This window comes from Saimiri boliviensis, chromosome 9 (genome assembly GCF_048565385.1).
Source record: "Saimiri boliviensis isolate mSaiBol1 chromosome 9, mSaiBol1.pri, whole genome shotgun sequence".
NCBI classification, from domain to species: Eukaryota; Metazoa; Chordata; class Mammalia; order Primates; family Cebidae; genus Saimiri; species Saimiri boliviensis.
In genome coordinates, this window is record NC_133457.1 from 122,033,204 (window position 1) to 122,054,611 (window position 21,408).

A 21,408-nucleotide genomic window follows, 5' to 3' on the forward strand; every position below is an offset into this window, starting at 1 on the left:
CTGCCCAGGGACCTCGGGGGACCTGCTTGCGGCCGGCCTGGGGCCTGATCTGGCCGGAACTGCGGAGGGTGGGGTCGGGCTCACGTCGGCCCAGGCCCCGAGGAAGGCCCGGCCGGTCCGGAGGCGCTTCCTGGCGGGCCGCGTCGCCCCGCGTGTTGGGCAGGGCCGCCCGGGCCGCCGGGCCAAGGGGCGGCGCCGCCGGAGGCCCGGGGCGCGCGCCCCGTTCGTTGGGGCCTGCTCGGGCCGGCCCGCACCCTCCCCCGGCCTGGCCGGCGCCCCCTCGCGCCCCGGGCGGGCCCTGCACGTCTCGCGAGCGGCCCGGAGCGGCGGGGGAGGCGGGGCCCGCGGGCGGCCGGGCAGGGCTGGGGCGGCGCGAGCCCGGGCCGGAGCGGGGCGAAGTGGGCCGAGCGGTGGGCCAGGCCCGGCCGGGCAGGGCCGGGGCGCGGGCCGGCGGGAAGATGGCGAACGTGGGGCTGCAGTTCCAGGCGAGCGCCGGGGACGCGGACCCGCAGAGCCGGCCCCTGCTGCTGCTCGGGCAGCTGCACCACCTGCACCGCGTGCCCTGGAGCCACATCCGCGGGAAGCTGCAGCCCCGGGTCACCGAGGAGGTGAGCGGGCCGCCGGCCGCCATGCGCCCCGCGCCGCGGAAGCCCAGGCCCGGGCGGCCCGCGGAGGCCCCGCCTCGCCAGCCGCACTCCCGCCGCCGCCGCCGGGCCGGGCCGGGCCGGGCCCAACGAGGCCGGGCCGCCTCCCTGACGGGCTCAGCCGCCAGGCCCATCCTCGCCCGCGGAGGCCCAGTCCCGGGCCCCGCCGCTGGTTTGGCCTCTCGCCCTCCTGTCAGCCCAGCCCAGCGCCCCCACACCCCCACCCCGCGACACCTGTGGACGGGGCGGGGAGACGCGGCCGCTCCCGGGGCGGCGCGTCGGCCCTGCCTGGCGACAGGCCCTGCCTTCCGGAAGTTCCCGTGGCAGTGTCCCCAGCTGCCTCTCCTTGGGGACCCCCGGCTCCTGCCCCTTCTCTGGTGGAAGTCGCCTAAGCCCCATCAGAGTGTTGGAAGCAAAGCAACCCCCGGCCTGGCCCTTTCAGTCTTAGTGGCTTCATCCCACCAGGGGGCTGCGAGGCAGCTAGAGACACTTGGCCCTGCAGAGAGGCGACACGCCTCCCTAAGGATGGCACAGCAGTGGTGGGGAGCCGTGCTGTGCCCTTCCAGGACTGCAGGCGTGGCCGTGGCCGCAGAGCAGGGCCTCTGGCACGTGGCCGCAGTTGGAAGCCCGTGTCTCTTGTCTCTCCCTTCTGATCTAGGTCTGGCAGGCCGCCCTGAGCACCCTCAACCCCAACCCCACGGACAGCTGTCCCCTCTACCTGAACTACGCCACCGTGGCTGCCCTGCCCTGCAGGGTGAGCCGGCACAACAGCCCCTCGGCTGCCCACTTCATCACGCGGCTGGTGCGGACCTGCCTGCCGCCCGGAGTGCATCGCTGCATTGTGGTGAGTGCTTCGAGAGCAGGCAGCCACGCGGCTCCTAGCGGGCGGGAGCTCTCAGCCCTGCACAGACCGCAGCCACGCCGCCGGGGGGCCGTCGACATTACAATCCCTGCTCTGCAGATAGGGAAACCGCTCTAAAGAGACCCAGGGATTTGCCCCAGATCCGTTTCGGTGGGAAATCAGAGACTCAAACCTGGATTTCCTGAGGCCCATCTAGTGTCTGTCCCTCTGTCTGTCATTTTCCTGGCTGGTCAGGCTGTTGGCATCTGGTGGCCAATGTGTTACTTTTCTTGGAGGAAGACTCATGGCGGTTCCATGGTTCCAGGGATGACCTGAGGGATGGGACATCCCTCCGTCTAGGTGTCATCTGCCAGGGAGCTGATGTTGGGAGGGTCAAAGAGCAGCTCCCAACACTTCCTGGCGGTGGCTGTTGAACCCTCACTCCATCAACCCCCTGTGCCACAGATGGTCTGCGAGCAGCCTGAGGTCTTTGCCTCCGCCTGTGCCCTGGCCCGGGCCTTCCCGCTGTTCACCCACCGCTCAGGTACCTCTCGGCGCTTGGAGAAGAAGACGGTCACTGTGGAGTTTTTCCTGGTGGGACAAGACAACGGGCCAGTGGAGGTGTCCACACTGCAGGTGGGTGTCTGGAGGGACAGACCCTGCCCCTGGGCCCGGGCAAGCTGGGGCAGGTGGGATGGAAGTCTGGAGAGGGAAAAGTGTTGTTGGAGGGGTGGGAGGGTGGCTGCTTTGGTTTCTGGGAAGCTGCAGAGGCTTTTCCACACCCAGGCCCTCTCCCTCTGCCTCTGCCTGGTCTTTGACTTCAGGATTCTGTAAATGCAGCCAGCGTTTGTTGAGCACCTAATCAGTGCCAGGCAGGTCCATGCTGCTTTCCAAATAACCCTGGCCACTTATGTGAGATGTGTGTGTGTGTGTGTGTAGTGTGTGTTGCTGTGTGTGTTTGATTGCTGGTGTGTGCATGAGTGGTGTGTGTGTGACGTGTGTATATGTGTTGTGTGTTGCTGTGTGTGTATGAGTGTTGGTGTGTGAATGAGTGGTGTGTGTGTATTGTGTGTTGCTGTGTGTGCATGTGTAGTGTGTGTTGTGTGTGTATGTGTGGTATGTAGTGTGTGTACATGAGTACTGGTGTGTGCATGAGTGGTGTGTGTGTGTGGTGTTTACGTATGTGTGGTGTGTGTGCATGTGTGTTGTGTGTGTATGTCTGGTGTGTGCATGAGTGGTGTGTGTGGGGTGTGTGTGGGTATTGTGTGTGGTGTGTGTGCATGAGTGGTATGTGTGTTGTGTGTGTGTATGTGTGGTATGTAGTGTGTGTACATGAGTGCTGGTGTGTGCATGAGTGGTGTGTGTGTGTGTGGTGTGTACGTATGTGTGGTGTGTGTGGTGTGTGTGCATGTGTGTTGCTTCACCCTTTACAGGGAGCACTTCTACGTGTGTTATTTCACTTGATGCTGAGAACGAGCCTTTTGAGGGAGGCAAGGCCAGAAGTGATTCCCACCTCCAGATCTGTGGATGGTCCTGACCTCAGGTTCCCTTCCCCACATCAGCAGTCCCAGCCTCTGTGCCTGCCATCTGCAGCCCCCGTGCCCACAGTGCCACCCAGGTTGTCATTTCTTCTGTGTCGGAGCTCATTCTCCACTTCCAGCTCAGGAAGGCTGTCAGCTTCACCCAGACGAGCTCTCCCACCTGGGGCTTGGTCCACACCTCACTTCTTTCACTGTATCCTCTCTGAGACCTGTAACCATTGCCCCTCAACCCAAATTCTTTTCCTTACCAGGAGAGAATGTTTCCACCTTCACCAGCATGAGGTAGCGCCTTTTTCCTTTTCCTTTGTCTCCAAGCTTTTAAAAAGTCTATTTGCCTTTCTTAGTCCTCTTTTCTCTGAACATACAGAAACATAGTTTTTGCCCCCATGCTGACATTGTTCTCTAAGACTGATAGATGGGCCATTGCCGTCCCTCCTTGAAGCGCGGCTGCTCCATCCTGAGGCACCCCTCTCTCCCACTGCTCCCCAAACTGCCCGCCACCTCTTGGCATCCCTTCACAGCTTCTCCAGCATTCCAGCCAGCCTGGTCTTCTCTAGGCCAGACACCAGTATCCGCTGCTTCTCTCTGTCTTTAGGGATTTCCTTCTGAGCTCCAGGCCTGCCATCTACCATATCCCACCTGGGGGCTCAAGCATCACCCTTGATTCCCCCTCCTGCCCTCTGCTGCCCTTGGCCCCTTCCCTCCTGTGGACTTCCTACTGTCCCTTAGACTGGCCAAGCTCACTGCTGCTCATGCTCCCTCACCTGGCCCTTCCCTCTCCAGCCCTGCATGGCCTCCATCTGGCCTTTGCCCACATTCGCTCCCCAGGGAGGCCTGGCCTTCTTGGCCAGCACCACCCTCCCATTTGTCAGCTAAGCCGTCATGACTGGACACGTCATATCTTTGTTGATCTCCTGTGCTCCCCCCTGGCGTGGGGGTCCCCAGAGGGCAGGGACCTGGTCTTATTCACAGTGATCCCAGCACCCAACCCTACCTGTGACAAAGGCCCAGTAAACATCTGGTGACGGAACCCATGGGGCAGTGAGTCCCCATGGTCCCTGACCCCATTGGTCCTAGCTTGCCAGTGTGTCCTGTTTCTCGCCTTTGCTCTGCCCAGTGCCATGCCTTGAGGTGTTCTCCTGGGCTGTGGCAGCAGTCTCCGGGTCACCCTGCACAGACGGCTTCCTTCCAGCCCCCGCTTTACTCGCCTTCCAAATGCACACCTGGGTGTGTGCAAGCTGGCGTCTTCTGAGTGCTGTCAGCTGCCAGGCCCTGCACGGAGGTAGGAGTGTGCACACAGCCCATGCCGGTGCACTGAATTCTCACTACAGCCCCGTGAGAGGCGGCCTGTTGTCCCCATGTTAGAGCTGAGCAAACTGCTTGCCAACACTGACTGACTTACTGGGTCTGCCAGCCAGGGGCAGAGCTGGTGTTAACCCATGGCTACCACCACTCAGCCCTCTTGGGTCCTGAGCACACCAGTGTCTGACACCCATGTGGCCTATACTCAGCTTCTCCCTTCTCTTTCCCGTGGGCACCTCCCAGTGCCCATCCAGGCCCCGGTCCCCTCAGCGTCCCGTTCCCTCCTTCTCTTCTGCAGCAGGGACTGGGACTGTGTTGTGAGTCTCTGCTGAGCTTGACTCCCTTGGATGTCTGAATTCTCAGTCTCGCATGGCGCCTGGCACACAGTAGGTGTGCACATAAGTGTGGACAGAATGGGTGACCCTCCTCTCGTGGTTAAGGGATTCCCCTTCCCCAGCGTGGTGTGGCTGTGTGGTGGTGGAGGGCACCAGCAGCCCTGCCCCTGCCTCCCGTAGGAGCGCTCTTGCATCAGAGCTCCTCGCTTGCTCAGGTCTGGGGTCTTTCAGGTGCCACCTGACCTCCTTGTAGGCGAGTCACACAGCATTGACGCACTTCTCAGACAGTCCTTGTCGGGTCCCTGCATGCCCTCACAGACAGAAAATCCACTGACAGGCGGCAGGGACAGCCCAGGCACATTCATATCAGAGCTGTCAAGCTCCAGGTTTCTACCTTTGAGGCTTTGGGGTTTAATTACCTCAGCAGGGCGGGGGAGGTGGCCGGGCTGGCGGTATCGACCCGGCGCCTGCTGCCCTGACATTATGAGACTAGAGGCAGGGATGATAAACTTGATGCTGTCCTGCACCCCCGCAAAACGTCGCTGCTTTTCTCTTAATATTGTCTTTGTGGTGAGCGAGGGAGGCCGAGGAAGCAGCCAGCTGTCTGAAGCTTCTGCGCCTGGGGGTGCATGGTGGGGGACAGGGTGGGAAAGGATGCCTGCAGATTCAGCTAAGAGAATGCAAGGCTCCCAGGGCAGAGGTGAGACCCAGAATGAGAAGGCAAAGAAAGGCCAAGACCAGGGCTGAAAGATGCGTTTCTGGGACCCGTGTGATTCTCGCTTCGGTGCATACGCCCCTCTGTGCCCTGCCTTCGAGTGTGGGCTCTGAAGTCCTACCAGGCCAGCAGGGCCCATGTTTTCAGCTTCTGGGTGGACACGTCAGCTCCAAGAGGCAAGACCTGCCTCTGTGTCCCTCCCCTCTGTGCCCAGAACCGTGCTATGTCAAGTGACAGCACGAGGGCAGCCAGGCCCCCATGTGTCTTGCAGAGTTCGTGGCACAGTTGCAGGGGACTCGTGAGGAAAGCAGCAGGCCAGAGAGAGGGGGCATTCAGAGGGCCAGCAGGTTCAGGCACTCAGCATGGAGAGTGCTTGTGCTTGGTGGGGCGGAGCTGGAGAAGCCATTGGCGTAGATGGCCTATGAGAAGTACCTGGAAGGATGACTGGGACCTTGGTGGGAGGGAGAGTTGTGGGCTCTGCGGAGGTGAGGGTGGGAAGTTCAGGGCCTACTCGGGCCAGTGTGAGGGCCACCTACCTTCAGCTGTAGCTGGGACGAGGGAAGGAACAGGACCCGGGGGTTGGAAAGGCCCTAGACGGGAAAGGCCAGGGCCCCCCGCCAGGCTGGGGACTGCTGTATCATTGTGGAGGTGCAGGGCGGTGGCTGTGCTGAAACTTCTTTCTACAGGTGGCTGGCGGCCCTGGGTTGCTGCGGGTGGCGCTGGCAGGGACAGCCAAACTCCCCCTCCCGTTGCTGCCCTGTCAGTAGCCCTGTGGGTGGCGTTTGCCTCTGATTCCTTTGGGTTCCTGGGGGATGGACTAGCGGGGAACATCTGCCTCCCACCTGGTCCCAGGACCCCAGTGATGGCCTCTTTTTTCCTAGTGCTTAGCAAATGCTACAGAAGGCGTGCGGCTAGCAGCCCGCATCGTGGACACGCCCTGCAACGAGATGAACACCGACAACTTCCTTGAGGTTTGTGGCATCATCAAGCCAGGGGTGGGGCCAGGCTGGGGTGGGTATCGTAGGCCCCCAGGAGAGCCAGAGGAAACCTGGGGCTGTCCACACACTGACCTGGCCCAGGAATCTCAGGCTGCCATCGATGGAGCTCTGCTGTCCACCCAGCTCCAGGAGGCCTCAGGAAAGGGTGTGTGGGGAAGACAGCCTCCTCTTCGAGGCCCCTCGGCAGGACTGCAGCCAGAGCTGCAGGAAATGGGAGTGTGGAGGGTGAGCCCCTCTCCTGGGGTTCATCACGCGTGAAGCTGGCTCCCAAGCCTGGCTCCCCCACCCTGCACAGGCAGCCGCTCCTCCCTGGCCTCAGCCTCGGCCTCGCCTGTTTCCAGCCATCTTCATGTGTTGTTGTGTTGTTTTTTCCATGAACACGTCCAGGAGATTAACAAAGTTGGAAAAGAGCTGGGGATTGTCCCAACCATCATCCGGGATGAGGAACTGAAGACCAGAGGATTTGGAGGTGGGTGGGGGCTGCGTCCCTGTAGTTCTTGGCCTCAGGCAGTGGCCAGGGGCATTTTGGTGGCAGTGGGCTCAGCAGGCCACATGGAACATTGTCCCAAACTTCCTCCTGCTTGTGACCTGAAAGGAATCGGCCTGTGTCCAAGCTCAAGGCCGGACCCTGGGAAGCAGCCATCCCTGGGGAAGAAGTGGGGGCGGCAAGCCAGACTCTGATTTGGATTCTGGAAGCTGCAGGATCCAAGCCCTTCCCTGCCTGCAGCCTCTCCAGCATCCTCACGTGCTGCACACCCTTTCTCCTGGGACCGGCTCAGCAGGGCCTTTCTGTTCCTCGAATACACAAGTTCACATCCACGGCAGGACCTGTGTGCAGATGGCTCTCCCTAGCTGGAATACTTGCCCTCAGCATATTTTTTTGGTGAAGGCCCTCTCAACCAGTGCATCTCAGTTCAGATGCCCCTCCTCAGAGAGGCCTTCCCCAAGTCCCCAGACCCACCTTTCTCCACTGCCCAGGAACCAGAGGGGCAGATAAATATGACTCAGCTGCCCCATGGTGCTTCTAGACTGGTGAGAGGAAGGTGGCTGTTTCCGTTACTGAGAAGAGAGCAGCTGAAAGCAGCCACGCTTATCCCCGTCCCGTGCTGTGGGTGGGGGATCCTCCCCGGGCTCGGGGTCTCTGCCTGCTGCTGTGAGGTTGTTGGCTGGGGCTGCAGTCATCCTAAGGCTTGCCTGGGGCTGGCGATGTGCTTCCAGGCTGGCTCACAACAGCTGCCAGCAGGTCTCAGGGTCTCACAGGTCATTAGCTGGAGACAGCAGTTCTGTGCTGGGTGAGCCGCCCTCCCAGGGAGGTTCTGAGCGAGAGCTAGGTATAAAAAGTGAGACAACTAGATGGAAACTCCCGTCTTTTTCTGTAACCTAATCCCAGAAGTGGCATCTTATCCCTTCTACCATTTTCTTCTGGTTAGAAGTGAGACATTAGGACCTGCCCACATGAGGGGAAGGTACTATACAAGGACGTGAATGCCCAGACATGGGGTCACAGGGGCCATCCTGGTGGCGTCTACATAGACAGAAGCCATTTAGAAGGGCAGGGAGAGGCAGCTTGTGTCAGGGAAAGCTTCACAGAGGAGGTGGCGTTTGCTGCGGATCTTGCAGGATGAGTAGGAGTTTGTCCAGCAGCCATGATTAGCTCTCATCATGGTTGCTATGATTGTTTGACTCAGTTATTGCAGTGCTTTGAGGCATGGACTTGGCACACACATGGCCACAGCTTTCTTGAGATGTGTCATGTAAAGCAAAGAGGCAATAGTGCAGAGACTATGGGAGTCAGTGTGAAAGGGCGGTACAGTCCCTGAGTGCTCAGAGGATTCAGGAAGTGGGGCCTTGAGGCATTATCCAAAGATCATTTCATTCTGCAATCTTGTTCTTTTCTTTCTGGAAATGATACAGTATTTTTTTCCCTCAGCGGGTTTTCTTGCCTAACAATACTTTGCATAGAATTTGTTTGCAGTCTCAGGCATTGGAGCTAATTTGCATTCCCCAATCCCACACTGGCCAGGGGCAGGAGAGGGAGCAGGGAACCCCAGGCCCAGGTAGTGTGGCTCTCCAGGAGAAAACACCAGCCAGCCAGAGTGGGGGGTTTCCGGGAACCTCTGGGAGTTCCCTGCTCAGCTCAGCCCACGCCTAACACCATTCTCCCTGTGCTTTCCATAGGAATCTATGGGGTTGGCAAAGCTGCCCTGCACCCCCCAGCCCTGGCAGTCCTCAGCCATACCCCAGAGGGAGCCACGCAGACCATTGCCTGGGTGGGCAAAGGCATCGTCTATGACACTGGGGGCCTCAGCATCAAAGGGAAGGTGAGGTTCGGGGCCAGCGCTTCAGGGGCCCCTGGGAGTATGGAGGGGCCCAGTTTGAGTTGAGCCAGCCCTCTCAGAGGGGTCTTGGGGTAGGAGGCAGTGAGGTTTCTGGGGGTTCTGGGTTGGGGTGGGTTCAGGGAGAGTCCAAGGGCCAGTCCCCATGCTGGGGCAACAACTTCATGTGGCCTCTGGGTTCCATGGCCACCCTTCGGAAGGGTCTGGAACAAGAGCCTGGCCAGGGCCCGAGAGCTGCCCCGGAAATGGCCGAAGGAAGGGCAAGCAGAGCCGGGGAGGCAGGACTTGGAGCTGGGGGCTTTGTCCACAGAAGGGAAGGGCAAGGGGATGCCCATGTCTCCAAGTCTATCCTCGGTCCCTACCAAGAAAACACTCAGGGCGGCCCCACACAAGACCCTCTGAAGGCACGTGACCCCCGAGAGCACGGGGAATCTGGACAGCACAGAGGCGAGCCACCCGGGAACATCCCTGTGAGGTGTCCTAGTCCCGTGATGCGGCTTGCTGCCCTGCCATCCCAGGAGGACAGGCGCTTGTGGAGCCCCCAGCCCGACCAGACACTGAAAACTAGCAGCCCGAAAGGCTCACAGAGGCCTGGTGTTTTTAAACTTTGAATTAGCTACCAACATTGGAACTAATGTTCTGGCTTTGCGTCTTAGCATCTCCAGATTTGACAATGGTTTCATTTCAATGGAACTTCTTTACTAATGGGTGTTCAATAGGCGAAGGAATCAAGTTTGTGAGTCTGTCTTCACTCATAGTGGGTCGAAGTATACTATGTGTTAATTTTGATTTTGAAGAGCTCCAATCACATGAGGCAACAGATACACAGAAACTCAGGAGCAGTCTTTAATATGGGATCTTTTGCAGAGACACCTAACAATCCCATTTCACAGTAAACTCCAGCAGTCACCACACCGTCCACGTGTTCAGTTCTTCAGGATAGCTTCTTGTGGCTTTCCGGTATCTGTAAACCAAAAAACATTTTGGGCACAGAAACTCCCAGGGTTCACACAGAATGAGGGAACCGAAGGAACGCTGGTTTTGCATCATCATTTTTACCGTTCCCTGTGCTCTCGTTTTTTATTTTGGGTCCTCTATTTTGACACAGAGAGGTAGAAAATCATGGGCCCTGGAGGCCCCGCCTGTGCCCAGAGCCGGCCCATAGGACCTGACTGTCAGAGCGATTCTCAGAAGGAATGTGGAGAGTAGACTCCGCGAGTGTCAGGGCCAGCCATGTGTCGGGTCGTTGTTAACATCCATGTAATGTTATTTACAGGATAAGTAATGAAGATAGGCGAATTTGAAGCTTTTATGTGTATGATTAAAGTGCAACGGTAGCCACGGCAATTTTTAAAACTTCAATGAACAACAGGTTTTTGGAGGAGGAATATGTTATCGTTGACATTGTTCAGAGATACCAACACACCGTGGTAATAAGCAACTGACTTTTAGTCGCTTTACTATGATTCCTAGATTCGCCACAGATAGTGCACCCCCTAATGCCTGCGCCTGGCACTGTCTGCCCCCACCCTTGCACCCTCAGTACCCACAGTCGCCCTGGAAGCCGCTACATTCTGGCTGGTAGAGTCGTGGACTCTCATCTCCTTGGATCAGACGCTTGTTTTTGATGTCGGCTTGTTGTGCACCAGTGTGAGAAGCTGGACTTCCTGGGGATTCATTCTCTTGCTTGTGGCACTAACTCTGGTCACTTAGGGAAAATATCGTTGCACCCGACGTCATCTCATGTGGCCGTGGGTGCACCTGTGCAGTAAGGCAGCTCCTGGCCTGGAAATTAACACAAAGGGAAAACCTGACCACACAGGCCTTCCCTGGAGGCCACAGGGGCACAGCCTCCAGGGAAGCTGTGGTCTGAGGGTGGCTGGTAGAGCTGCCAGAGAGTAGGAGATTTTCCGTGGTTCCAAACCACCTTCTGAAAATGAGACCATAGCCCCTGCCTATCCCCCAGGGTCCACCTGGTCTGCAGACCCCATAATACATGGAATAGCTGGGCGTTCTGGCACCAGCAAAACAATACCTGGTTTTCTATTTTAAACCCACCCATCTTCCCTGCTGTGCTTGGAACTGTTCTGTGTGGATTTGGGATCAACCAACAGGCCTTTCCTGAGCTGTTACTGTGTGGAGTGGGCACTGAGGCCCCAGCCATTGATGGAAAGACCCAAATCCTGACCTGAAGGCGCCCAGAGTCTCACCCAGGGGCCTGGTGTGACACAGGAACGTGGCGCGCATTCTCCCCAGTGGCTGCCTCGAGAGCAGATTGTGCAGAAATGGTCACTCCTCAAAAAGCAAGCTGGGTGGAGCCAGCCAGGCTCCCAGTTTCGCAAGAAAAATTACAGCTCCATTTCCAAAGATTTCAAGGGCAGATCAAGATCAGCCTGGACTGATCTGCAGGCCTCAAATGCATTATTGGGGTCCCCTTTCCACTCTTTGCAAGTATCAGCCCCAAGGAGGCTTTGTGTATGAGTGATGTCTACTGATATTTACTCTACTTGAAATGAAAGTGAGAAATTTGTAACATGTATAATTCATTAAAAATAACATATAAATCCACTGCATGTTACCATAAATAATGTAATTTTACGAAGATAACTATTTTCCAAAATGCAAAAACATTTACTGAGAGTGCAGCATTGTTGTATATTTTCATAAATCCTGTCAGTGCCTGGCTTAATAGAAGACTTACATCTGCTTCTGATTTAGTCTATGGAAATGTGCTGTTTCAGTTGAACTGTATCAAGAAAATCTGGCCTCACACATTTTATAGTTGGAACAGGGAAAAGGATTTTATACTACCTTTTTCACTAACTATGAACATTCTTTGTTATTATACCAAAACTCACCAAGTGGTAGTTTCTTAAAGGCTGGTGATAACGTGGAATCTGAAGCGTCACAAGTAGAGTTTTGTGCCCCATGGCAATTAAATCTACTGATTAAATCTACTGTTCTCTCTCGAACTGTGAACATGTGCTTTTTGCAATATGTATGTTCACTTGAGAAATATTGGTTCACAGAGTTCTGGAAATTTGAATTTTTGACACCTCTCATTATATAGTATCAAAAAATCACTGATATCACCATTCATCTCATCAGAAAAGTCACTGAGTATGAGGAAGTTGTCATGGTGACAGGAGAAAGTTTTTCAAAATTCTGACTTTTGCTTAAAAGCTCAAATGTATACCATTGGCAATAAATAATGTCAGCTGTTTCTGGAAGTAAGAGGCTCAGTTTGTTCCTTTTCTGGGAAATGTCTGTCAGATACCTAAATCCAATTAAGTGCCATTCGTCTGTCAGTTTTTCTTTCAAATAAAAATGGTGCTGGTGGTCGGAGTGACTCGTGGAGCTCAGTACTTCCCCAGCAGTCACGGCTGAGCTGCTGCTGTGACTAACCACTGCCCGCAGCAGCAGCGGGAGTGCGTTATGAGTCACACAGAATATGGAAAATGTTTTGTACCCAAGGGTTGAGAGTTTTAAAAATTAATTTTACTGCTTCAGCAGGGAAATTCTAACGTGAAATTGGCATTGGTTCATTTTCCCAGAGGGCATGGAAGTGAATCCAGTGGCTCCCCAACCTCGTTGGGGCTGTGGCCTGATCCTCCAACACAGAGTGTCAGTGTCAGCCCAGTGGAAAAGGCAGAGGCCATCTTAAATCACTCTGAAAATGGTTTCTTCCATAGAAACAGAAACAACGTATGGGAGTGGTGAGACTGCACAATCAGTTGCGCTGTATTTGCAAGCCCAGTCCTGGCTCCACCTGCAACTGGGAAGGAGCTGGCAGCTGCGACGGGGAGACTCAGTGTACAGTGAGCAGCCGTTTCCAGGCACTTCTGTGTGACCTGTTTTGCACATGGTTTGATTCCAGATCGGAGGCCCTGTTTTTCCACTTAAACAATCCTGTGCTTTCTTGCAGAGTAGCTCAGAAGAGATGGCTTATTTTTAGTAGTATAGGACGGGCCATTTCCACTCAATTATAAAAGCAGCTCAGTTTATGCCTAAAAATACTTTGCACTAAAATTCGGGGCTCATGTAACACGATACGGGTTCAAAAATCACTCAGTAAACTTCATACCCAGACCTTTGCCTCTGAGGACCTGCTGTTCATTTAAAATATGAATTTGTGACTTAAAGTCGGGAACCTATAAAATGCACAAATGTATAACACTCTCAACCAGCGGACAGGAAACAGTGTGGACACCGGGGGAGGAGAGTGGCCCCTCTTTAGACCCAGGTTAACCAGGAGGTGTGAACTAGCCGGAGGGCAGAGGTAGCCTCTTCACCTGGCAGCAAAATGAGGGAGTGACAGGTGTCCTCGCTGCTGGTGACGTCGGTGGGGGGCGGATGTGACTGATTTTGGTGAAGAGTTCACGTTAACCCTTACCACTGTTGAAGGTTGTGATGAGGAGCAGAGAATGCCGAGCCTAAGGATCTTTAGGTGGTAAAGGCCTCTAAATGCCAGGGCAAGGAAGCTAGGTGCTGTTCCAGGGTGTGGCAGTTGGCCAGGGCAGGTTTGCATCACGGCAGTGGCCCCTCAGGCCCCCTCCCCACCATAAGCAGAGTAGGAATCTGCAATAGGTGCAGGAAGCAAGTGAGCTCACCCAGGTCCCTGAGGCCCTGGCTGGGGACCTCCAGCAAGCCCCAGAGGCTCCCAGGACCTCACCTTCCTCCTCCTGCTCTGCAGAGGATTAGAGAGCGAGCAGCCCTGCAACAGACCCCCAGGCGCTCGGTAGCCCTGAGACTAGAGACAGGGTGCCCGGCCTCAAAGCAACCCTGTGGCTATGTTAGAGCCGAGCCGTGGCAGATCCTACAGCTCCGGGAATCTCTTCGGGTTCCCCCTCCACGCAGTTACTACTTGGTAACCCCAAAGTTCTGTCAAAACAAAAGGGAGCCCCACCCCCTATAGCCATGACTCCCTGTTGCTTCTGGAGAACACTCTGCTTGGCCAATAGGTGGTTCATGAGCTCTGTGGGTGCCCAGGAGGCCTGGTATGAGGGCCGCCCGGGCCTGGGAGGCTGAGGAACGTGGGGCTGGTGTGGGGCCAGGTGGTGGGTTGGGGGCCACTGCTGCCGGGCTTGGACCTCACAGTTCACTTTTGTCCTGGTCCCTTTGTACAACCCACAGACTACCATGCCGGGGATGAAGCGGGACTGCGGGGGCGCCGCGGCCGTCCTGGGGGCCTTCAGAGCCGCAATCAAGCAGGTGAGTGGGGCCCCACCCGCCCTCTGCAGGGCTTGTCCTGGGTGTACCCTGTGGATGCTCCCCTCTCCCCTACCCATCCTGCCACAGGCCCCCACCAGGGTCCTTCCCGAGTCTCCCCAGCTGGTGCCTGTCCCTCCTCTGCCCCCAAGCTCTCCTTGGACCCCCAGAGCTTCCTGCCTTCATCAGGGCTGCTCTGGGAGGCCCCGAGAGCAGGATCCAGCCATGTCCTCTGCTCTGGGCCTGCTCTGGCCCCAGAGCTCCATAAGCATTGGGTTCAGTGAGGAAGCCCGGCCAATACCACTTGGCATGTGGCCGGCAGAAGCTCAGGGCAGGAGCATGCGTTGTTCTGCGTGTCCCTCCCAAAACCCTTCTCTGCAGCAGAGCCGCCTCTGGTGACTGGTCTCACCAGGTCACCACCCGGACTCCCAGGTCAGGCTGGGCGCCTTCCTCTCTCCCTGGCCAGGGCCCCAGAGCTCAGTTCTTACTCAGTGGCAGTAATCACCAAGGGAAATAGGGGTGGGTGGGGTGACTTGGGTGACTTTCCCATGGAGCTCAGATGTCCCTGGGACCATAAAAAGTGCTTATTAAACAAATGAAGAGGCCAGCGCCTGCTTGTAATCCCAGTAGTTTGGTGGGTAGAAGTAGGAGGATGGCTAGAAGGCCAGAAATTCAGCATTGCCCATAGCAACCTTGTGAGACCCCGTTTCTACAAAAAAAAAAAAAAAAAAAAAGAAAGAAAAAAAAAATTAAAAACCAGCCAGGCGTGGTGGCATGCACCTGTAGTCTCAGCTACTTGGGAAGGCTGAGGCTGGGGAGGCTCGACTGAGCCTGGGAGGTTGAGGCTGCAGTGAGCTAAGATCCTGCTGCTGCACTCCAGCCTGCACAAGCCTCTGTCTAAAGAAACAGGCCAATGAAGAGTGTGCACTGACTCTCGTCAGCCCGGGTTTACCTCCCTAGCCTAGCTTTCTCAGGCAGGCAACCCAGTTCCTCAGGGTAAACTTGAAATTGGAAAACAAAAAGGCCCTGGCAAGTAGTTTCTGACTTGGAGGGTCAGGCATTCAGCCTGACCCTGGCGGGGAGGGAGGAGCCCGAATGCCGGGAGGGAGGAGCTCATTCTGCCAGGGCTTTCTAGCTTGCTGTGCACATTCCAGACTGCGTGGTGGGCTTCTGCTAACAGGGCCAGCCGGTGGGGACACTGGGGTGCCAAGGTGAGGTGGCCTGGGCAAGAGGGGCTGGCAGGCCTTCACCTGTGCTCTGCACAGGTTTGGAACCTGCCTCTTAGGGCTCACGGCTGAGTGTTTCTCTCGTGCTGAGCACACAGCTGCGGCTGTACGCAGCCTTCGAGCCCCATGCCTCCATGAGCACCTGCCGCCTGTCAGAAGAGGCTGGAGGAGGAGCACGTGTCCTCTGCTCTTGTCCTTCACTGGTTCGAAACTAGCAAGGGACACAGCCAGCACTCGAGGAGGCTTTTGACTGGCCCAGCATCACAGGCCATGGGGCACGGTGGCCCCAGGCTCTTGATACCTGGTCCTCCTCCCTCCCTCCACCCAGGCCCCAGGGTCCTGGCAGATGCGCTCCCTGGAAGGATGCTGAGGCAGACGGACTGAGCTGTGCGATGCTCATCAGGCAGCTGTCTCTGAAGGGAGCAGCTGCTGCCCTGGGGTGGCACGGGGCACGGGTGGGCAAGGGCTTCTTGGGGAGCCATGTGGCCAGCCCTCTGTGGCCATCTTTGTCATTCACCCCGCAGAGGGTCTGTCTTGCCTCTGGGACAGGCTGGCTGGGAACTGCCCCAGCAGGTAGACTCTTCTGGGCTTTAATTCCCTGTTCACAGGAAACCACTTGGCAATTATCGCAGATTCATCAGGCAGCAGCCATGAGTGTTCTCAGCACTCCTCCACCTCCAGGGGTGCTGCGGCCTGTGATTTGAGGGGTGCTGAGTATACCTCACCCCCACTCTAGACAAAGATCCGCCCCCCTCCCCCCCCCCCCGCCACAAGAAGGGCTCCAGCCTGGAGGCTCCACTGTGAGCTCTAATGTCCTGCTTGGCCTTGACATATCCTTTTGGCCTCTTAGAAAGGAATATGCCTCTTTCTGAGCCACAGAATAAATCCTGATGGTAATGAATTTACCCAGAGAATAAAACCATAATCCACATGTCCACACTGGTAGGACTAGATCACTGAATGAATAAATGAGTGGGGGAGAATCGTTTCTCACCGTGAATCCAGTTTCGGGCTGCAGAGGTAGTGATGGAAACAGGAAATCCTCACCTGGCACCCCACAGCCAGGTCCCATTTCAGGTGAGAGTGACCCACAGCACTGGAACTGTAGCGTGAGAATGGGATGGGAACAGGACAGCAAGATGGTGTCCAAGTGCCTCTGGTAGCTTTATAGTGGAGACACTTGTGACCCAGCTCAACCAGGTGTCCCAGAGCATGTCACCAGGACAGGGACAGAGCCACTTGACATGTCTCCAGAGGCAGTACACAGGGAAGGACACAGCATTTCTGTAGGATTCCTGCCAGAATGCATGGCCTGCTGGTAGTCATGAGGAAACATCAGGCAAACTCAGCATTGAAAGTGCCAAGGTCACAACAGACGAAGCCAGACTGTGCAGTTGCCCAGATTAAGGAGAGCAAGCAGGCAGGGCAGGTAGGCAAGGTGTGCTGCCTGATCCGGTCTGGATGTCTGAAACCTGGGTGGGCCCGACAGGTGACGGTCACATATTGGTGATTACTAGCCCCTGCTGCCCGTTGTCCCATGGCTATACAAGATGCTAACATTGGCAGAATCTGGGTGAAGGGTGTTGAAGAATTGTTTGTGGCTATTTTTTTTTTTTCTTTTTTTGAGACAGAGTCTTGCTGTGTTGCCCAGGCTGGAGTGCAGTGGTGCAATCTTGGCTTACTGCAACCTCCGCCTCCCAGGTTCAAGCAATTCCCCTGCCTCAGCCTGCAGAGTAGCTGAGATTACAGGCATGCACCACCACACCTGGCTAATTTTTGTATTTTTAGTAGAGACAAGGTTTCACCATGTTAGTCAGGCTGGTCTTGAACTCCTGACCTCAAGTGATCCACCCGCAACTTAGCCTCCCAAAGTGCTGGGATTGCGGGCGTGAGCTACTGTACCCAGCTATTTGTGACTATTTCTGCAAATTTTTTGGTAAGTTTGAAATTATTTCACAATAAAATGTTTAAACTTTTTAATGTTTAAAATGTTTTAAATGCCAGGAGCCAGGTGGCACTGGGCTCTGGGGGTGTTAGCGACCTTCCAAGCCTGGCATAAAAAAAAGCTCCTGCCTCACTGAGTGGGGCAGGGAGGTCTCAGGGACTCGAAGCTGCCCCCCGCTCAGCACCACTGCTGCAGTTTCTACCACTGGCCATTCCTTGCCCTGCTGGCTGCCTCTGCCCCACCGTTCGGAGCGTTTGCCTTTGGTGAGGGCTCTGTGCTGGTGGTGGAAGAGTTGGCTATTGCAGGAGATGAGAGAGATGCTGGATCCTATAGAGCTGTGTGTCTGTGCCCTCAAGTCGTGCTCCATGCTAGGAGGATGTATCCTGGTTAAAGACTCCTGTCCAGGAGCAGAGGAAGGGCAGGGACAGGGGTCTGGGAGCTCTACTCCGTTTGACATTGCCGCCCGGGCACGGCCCGCTTGGGGATAAGGGGGCCATTAGAGCCTCTGCAGGGCAGAAACCACCACCACCACCTGTTGGTCGCACTTTTCTCAGGGAACAAATGGCTTTCATTTTGGCTTCAGAAAACTATAATTTCACACCTAAACTTCCACGAGGCTGAACTCTTCCTTAGTGCACGTGTGCCCGTGTATTGAGGGGACGTGGCTGCTGGCCACCTTCCGTCAGCACAGGCTGGTGAGGTTTCATGACTGCCCAGCCCATGCAGCCCAAGAGTCCCACAGCCCAGCCTGTGCCCAGGCTCATCCACTGCGGTGAGTGGGCTCTGGCAGGGGAGGCTGGGAAACCCCAGCAGTGAGCCTTGGCCTTGGGATCTGCCAGGACCATGCCGAGGATGGCAGGGAGGGCAAACTCTGCTCCCTGCACCTTGGAGCCATCCGTCTTCTGCTGTCTGTGGGTCTGAGAGCCCCCAGCTCGTCCTTCCCCCTCCCCAAACCTATGACCTACAACTGGATCCCCTGCCCATTTCTCCCGCCAGGGTTTCAAAGACAACCTCCACGCTGTGTTCTGCTTGGCCGAGAACTCGGTGGGGCCCAACGCAACGAGGCCAGATGACATCCACCTGCTGTACTCAGGGAAGTATGTCTGGCCCTCCTGCTCCTCCCCGCCCACTGTTGAAATTCACGACCCCTCCCCTGACTGCAATGCCGGCTCACTCCAGGCATATTGGGAGGGGACCCAGCATTGGGGTCCCCCCGGGCAGCAGGCTCCTTGCTTTCCTGAGTGCTGGGAGCTTTGTTAGCAGGAGCACTGCACATGGAGGGGTCATGGCACCAGGATGAGGTTCGAGGCTCCCTTGCAGTGCCTGGCCCAGGAGATCATGGTCTACCCTGCCTTACCAGACAGGCCTTTCCAACATTTAGGCCTGAATTCTTTGGGCATATGAAGCCCTGACCCCCAGACTCCCTGCTCGGGGCCCCTCTCTGCATCTCCCCCTTGAGACTGACCCTGGAAAGTCAAGGCTGGGCTGGCAGCTGAGGAGCTGGTGGCTCCAGGATTCAGAGGAGAAGAGCCTTCTTTGCCAACCCCACATGCTGGTGCCTGAGTGGGTGCTTCCCCTCATCACCTGCTCTTCCTCCTCATCTGCCAGGTGCCAGGCACAGTGTATTGAAGGCCAACCCAGCTGGTCATGCCACCCACTTTACAGATGAAGAAACTGAGGCACAGGGGAGCCAAATGGCTGGCCCCTGGCACTCTAATCGAGAGAAGTGGGGCAGGGATGTGACCTGGAAGCCCTTTGCTTCTGACCCAGGCACTGCATTGCCGTAGGGGCTAGGGGCATCCCAGCCTTCCCAGTGGGGGGAATGTGTTAGGATTTGGGGAGCCACAGGGATGGGCAGCTCCAAATAGGGTCTTCCCAGTTCCAAAGGGACTCACGCCAGTGCCCCAGGGAATCCTGGCCCTCAGCAGGGATCTCTACCATACCCCAGGACAGTGGAAATCAACAACACGGATGCCGAGGGCAGGCTGGTGCTGGCGGACGGTGTGTCCTATGCTTGCAAGGACCTAGGGGCTGACATCATCCTGGACATGGCCACCCTGACTGGGGCTCAGGTGAGTGTTGCCTGGATCCGCCCCTTAGCTGTGGCCCCAGGGAACCCCACCTACCCCTTGACCTCGAGGTGGGGAAAGCAGCGGGCGGCGGCTGCCTTCAGGAGTTTTCCTAACTGGGCACGAGGAGGCAGGAGGAGCCGTCTGCCGTGCTTGGTGTGGGCAGCGCTGAGGCCCAGGCTGGACGCAGAGCCGGGACCACCTTCTTTGGCCATGGTCCTCTCTCCCGCATTTTTTCTTTTTAACTCAGCCTTCTCTCTTCGGGCTCCCTCATTTCTCTGCCTCTTGGTCCTTCTTTGGTCATGGGTGTTTCTCTCCTGTGTTCCGGCCACACACTTCCCGGGTTCCCGCCTGCCCAGGGCATTGCCACTGGGAAGTACCACGCCGCAGTGCTCACCAACAGCGCTGAGTGGGAGGCAGCTTGCGTGAAGGCCGGCAGGAAGTGCGGGGACCTGGTGCACCCGCTGGTCTACTGCCCCGAGCTGCACTTCAGCGAGTTCACCTCGGCCGTGGCTGACATGAAGAACTCGGTAGCGGTAGGTTTGGAGCCTGGAGCCTGGAGCCTGCCCCGTGGGTGGAGCTGGGTAGGCAGAGCCCTGCTCTTGGTGGTGGGAGGGGGGGTGTGCACCCAGGGAGCTGGGGCGCCCCACAAGCAGCCGCAGTGCAGACAAGGGCCGGAGAGGCAGGCGTCAGGGCACAGGAGCCGTCCCAGGCGGCATGGGCCACTCATTGGCCTCCTTGCCACACAGCTGGAGGTTTCTTCCCCAGTCTTGGGTCTGACTCAGTTGCCCCATCAGTCCCTTTGCCAGCTCCCCCATTGGCCTATGGTGGGGCAGACTCCTTGGCTTGTGGTCAAGGCCCTCCCAGCCCAGCTTCAGACACTGCCCCACACTGGCTCCCTCCCAGCCACCCGAGGCTCCTTGCAGACAGCAACAGTGAGAGGGGATGGGGCAGGGTGGAGAGGGCTCAGCCAGAGCGACCACGGGCCCTGTGTCCTCCCGGCCTCCCTAGGACCGAGACAACAGCCCCAGCTCCTGTGCCGGCCTCTTCATCGCTTCACACATTGGCTTCGACTGGCCCGGAGTCTGGGTCCACCTGGACATTGCTGCGCCAGTGCACGCCGTGAGTGTCCCGTCCGCGCCAGCCTGGGCTGCTCCCACCCTCTGGCTCTGGAGCTGCCAGCCGAGCTCATCAGTAACATTCCGTGTCTGTGACCTAGCCTCCAGCCCGCTGTCCCCCTCAGGTCTCCTCCTCCCTGGGAACAGAGAGGCTGCTGTGTGTTACCCTTCCCCAGGCAGCCTGTCCTCCGCAGGGGGCTGCGGGTCCCCAGTCTCACCCATCCTCACCCTGAGGAGCTCCCCGGGTTAGGGCAGAGCATACAAGGCCTTGCCCACCACCTGTGCCCGGCTGGACAGTAGTCCAGCCAGTAATACGGAAGGCCCTTGGCTCCAGCTGGTGCTCAGGATCTCCTTCCTGAGAAGGGGACCGTGGGGCACATTCAGGGGTCCCAGGAGGCCCCTCCCATGCTGCAGCCCCACGCCCAGAGTCTCTGTCCTGCCCTTTGCCTGCAGGGTGAGCGAGCCACGGGCTTCGGTGTGGCCCTCCTGCTGGCGCTCTTCGGCCGTGCCTCTGAGGACCCTCTGCTAAACCTGGTGTCCCCGCTGGGCTGCGAGGTGGACGTCGAGGAGGAGGACATGGGGAGGGACTCCAAAAGACGCAGGCTAGTGTGAGGCTCCTGCCTTGGCCCTGACACGCGGGGATCTTTTACCTCACTTTGCACTGATTAATTTTAAGCAATTGAAAGATTGCCCTTCCGATGGGTTTTGGTTTGTCTTTCTGGGCGTCACTGTGGTAGTGGTAGAAACAGCTGGAGTTTTCGGAGACAGCTTAGGGCTTGGTGTGGGCCACAGGGAGGAGACCGGGAGGCCCTGGGTCTTCTTTCTGTTACTCACAGGCCTGAGGCAGCTTCTGTAACCTGCTGCCCCTGGGGTGAGGCTCCTGCCTGCCTGCTGCCCTGTCGCAGCCCCAGGTACTGTGCAGGGTGCCTGCATGGCTGAGAGCCAGGAGCTTACGCCAGCCAGCCCAGCCCTGGGAAAGATGGAGCTGACTTGCTGCAGGGGCCCCGATTTTATAGGGCAAGAGAAATCACACTCTGGCCTCTCAGAATTCACCTGAGGTTCAGTTCAACAGTCACACCACCCCTTACCTGGCCATTCTTCTTCCTCCCCTCCATTTTGGAAACAGGTTC

At 57.1% G+C, this 21,408-nt stretch overlaps 1 protein-coding gene across 1 annotated transcript; it reads left to right on the top strand.

Annotated features, from left to right (window-relative positions):
* The first annotated feature begins 386 nt into the window (after positions 1–386).
* On the top strand, positions 387–20,977 carry NPEPL1 (aminopeptidase like 1). Its single transcript, XM_039479401.2, has 12 exons — positions 387–608; positions 1,303–1,488; positions 1,951–2,121; positions 6,260–6,349; positions 6,764–6,845; positions 8,555–8,697; positions 13,846–13,923; positions 18,088–18,188; positions 19,040–19,163; positions 19,520–19,696; positions 20,172–20,282; positions 20,732–20,977. The coding sequence occupies exons 1-12, from the start codon at positions 459–461 to the stop codon at positions 20,888–20,890; spliced, it is 1,572 nt and encodes a 523-aa protein (XP_039335335.2). The 5' UTR covers positions 387–458; the 3' UTR covers positions 20,891–20,977.
* The last annotated feature ends 431 nt before the right edge of the window (positions 20,978–21,408 follow it).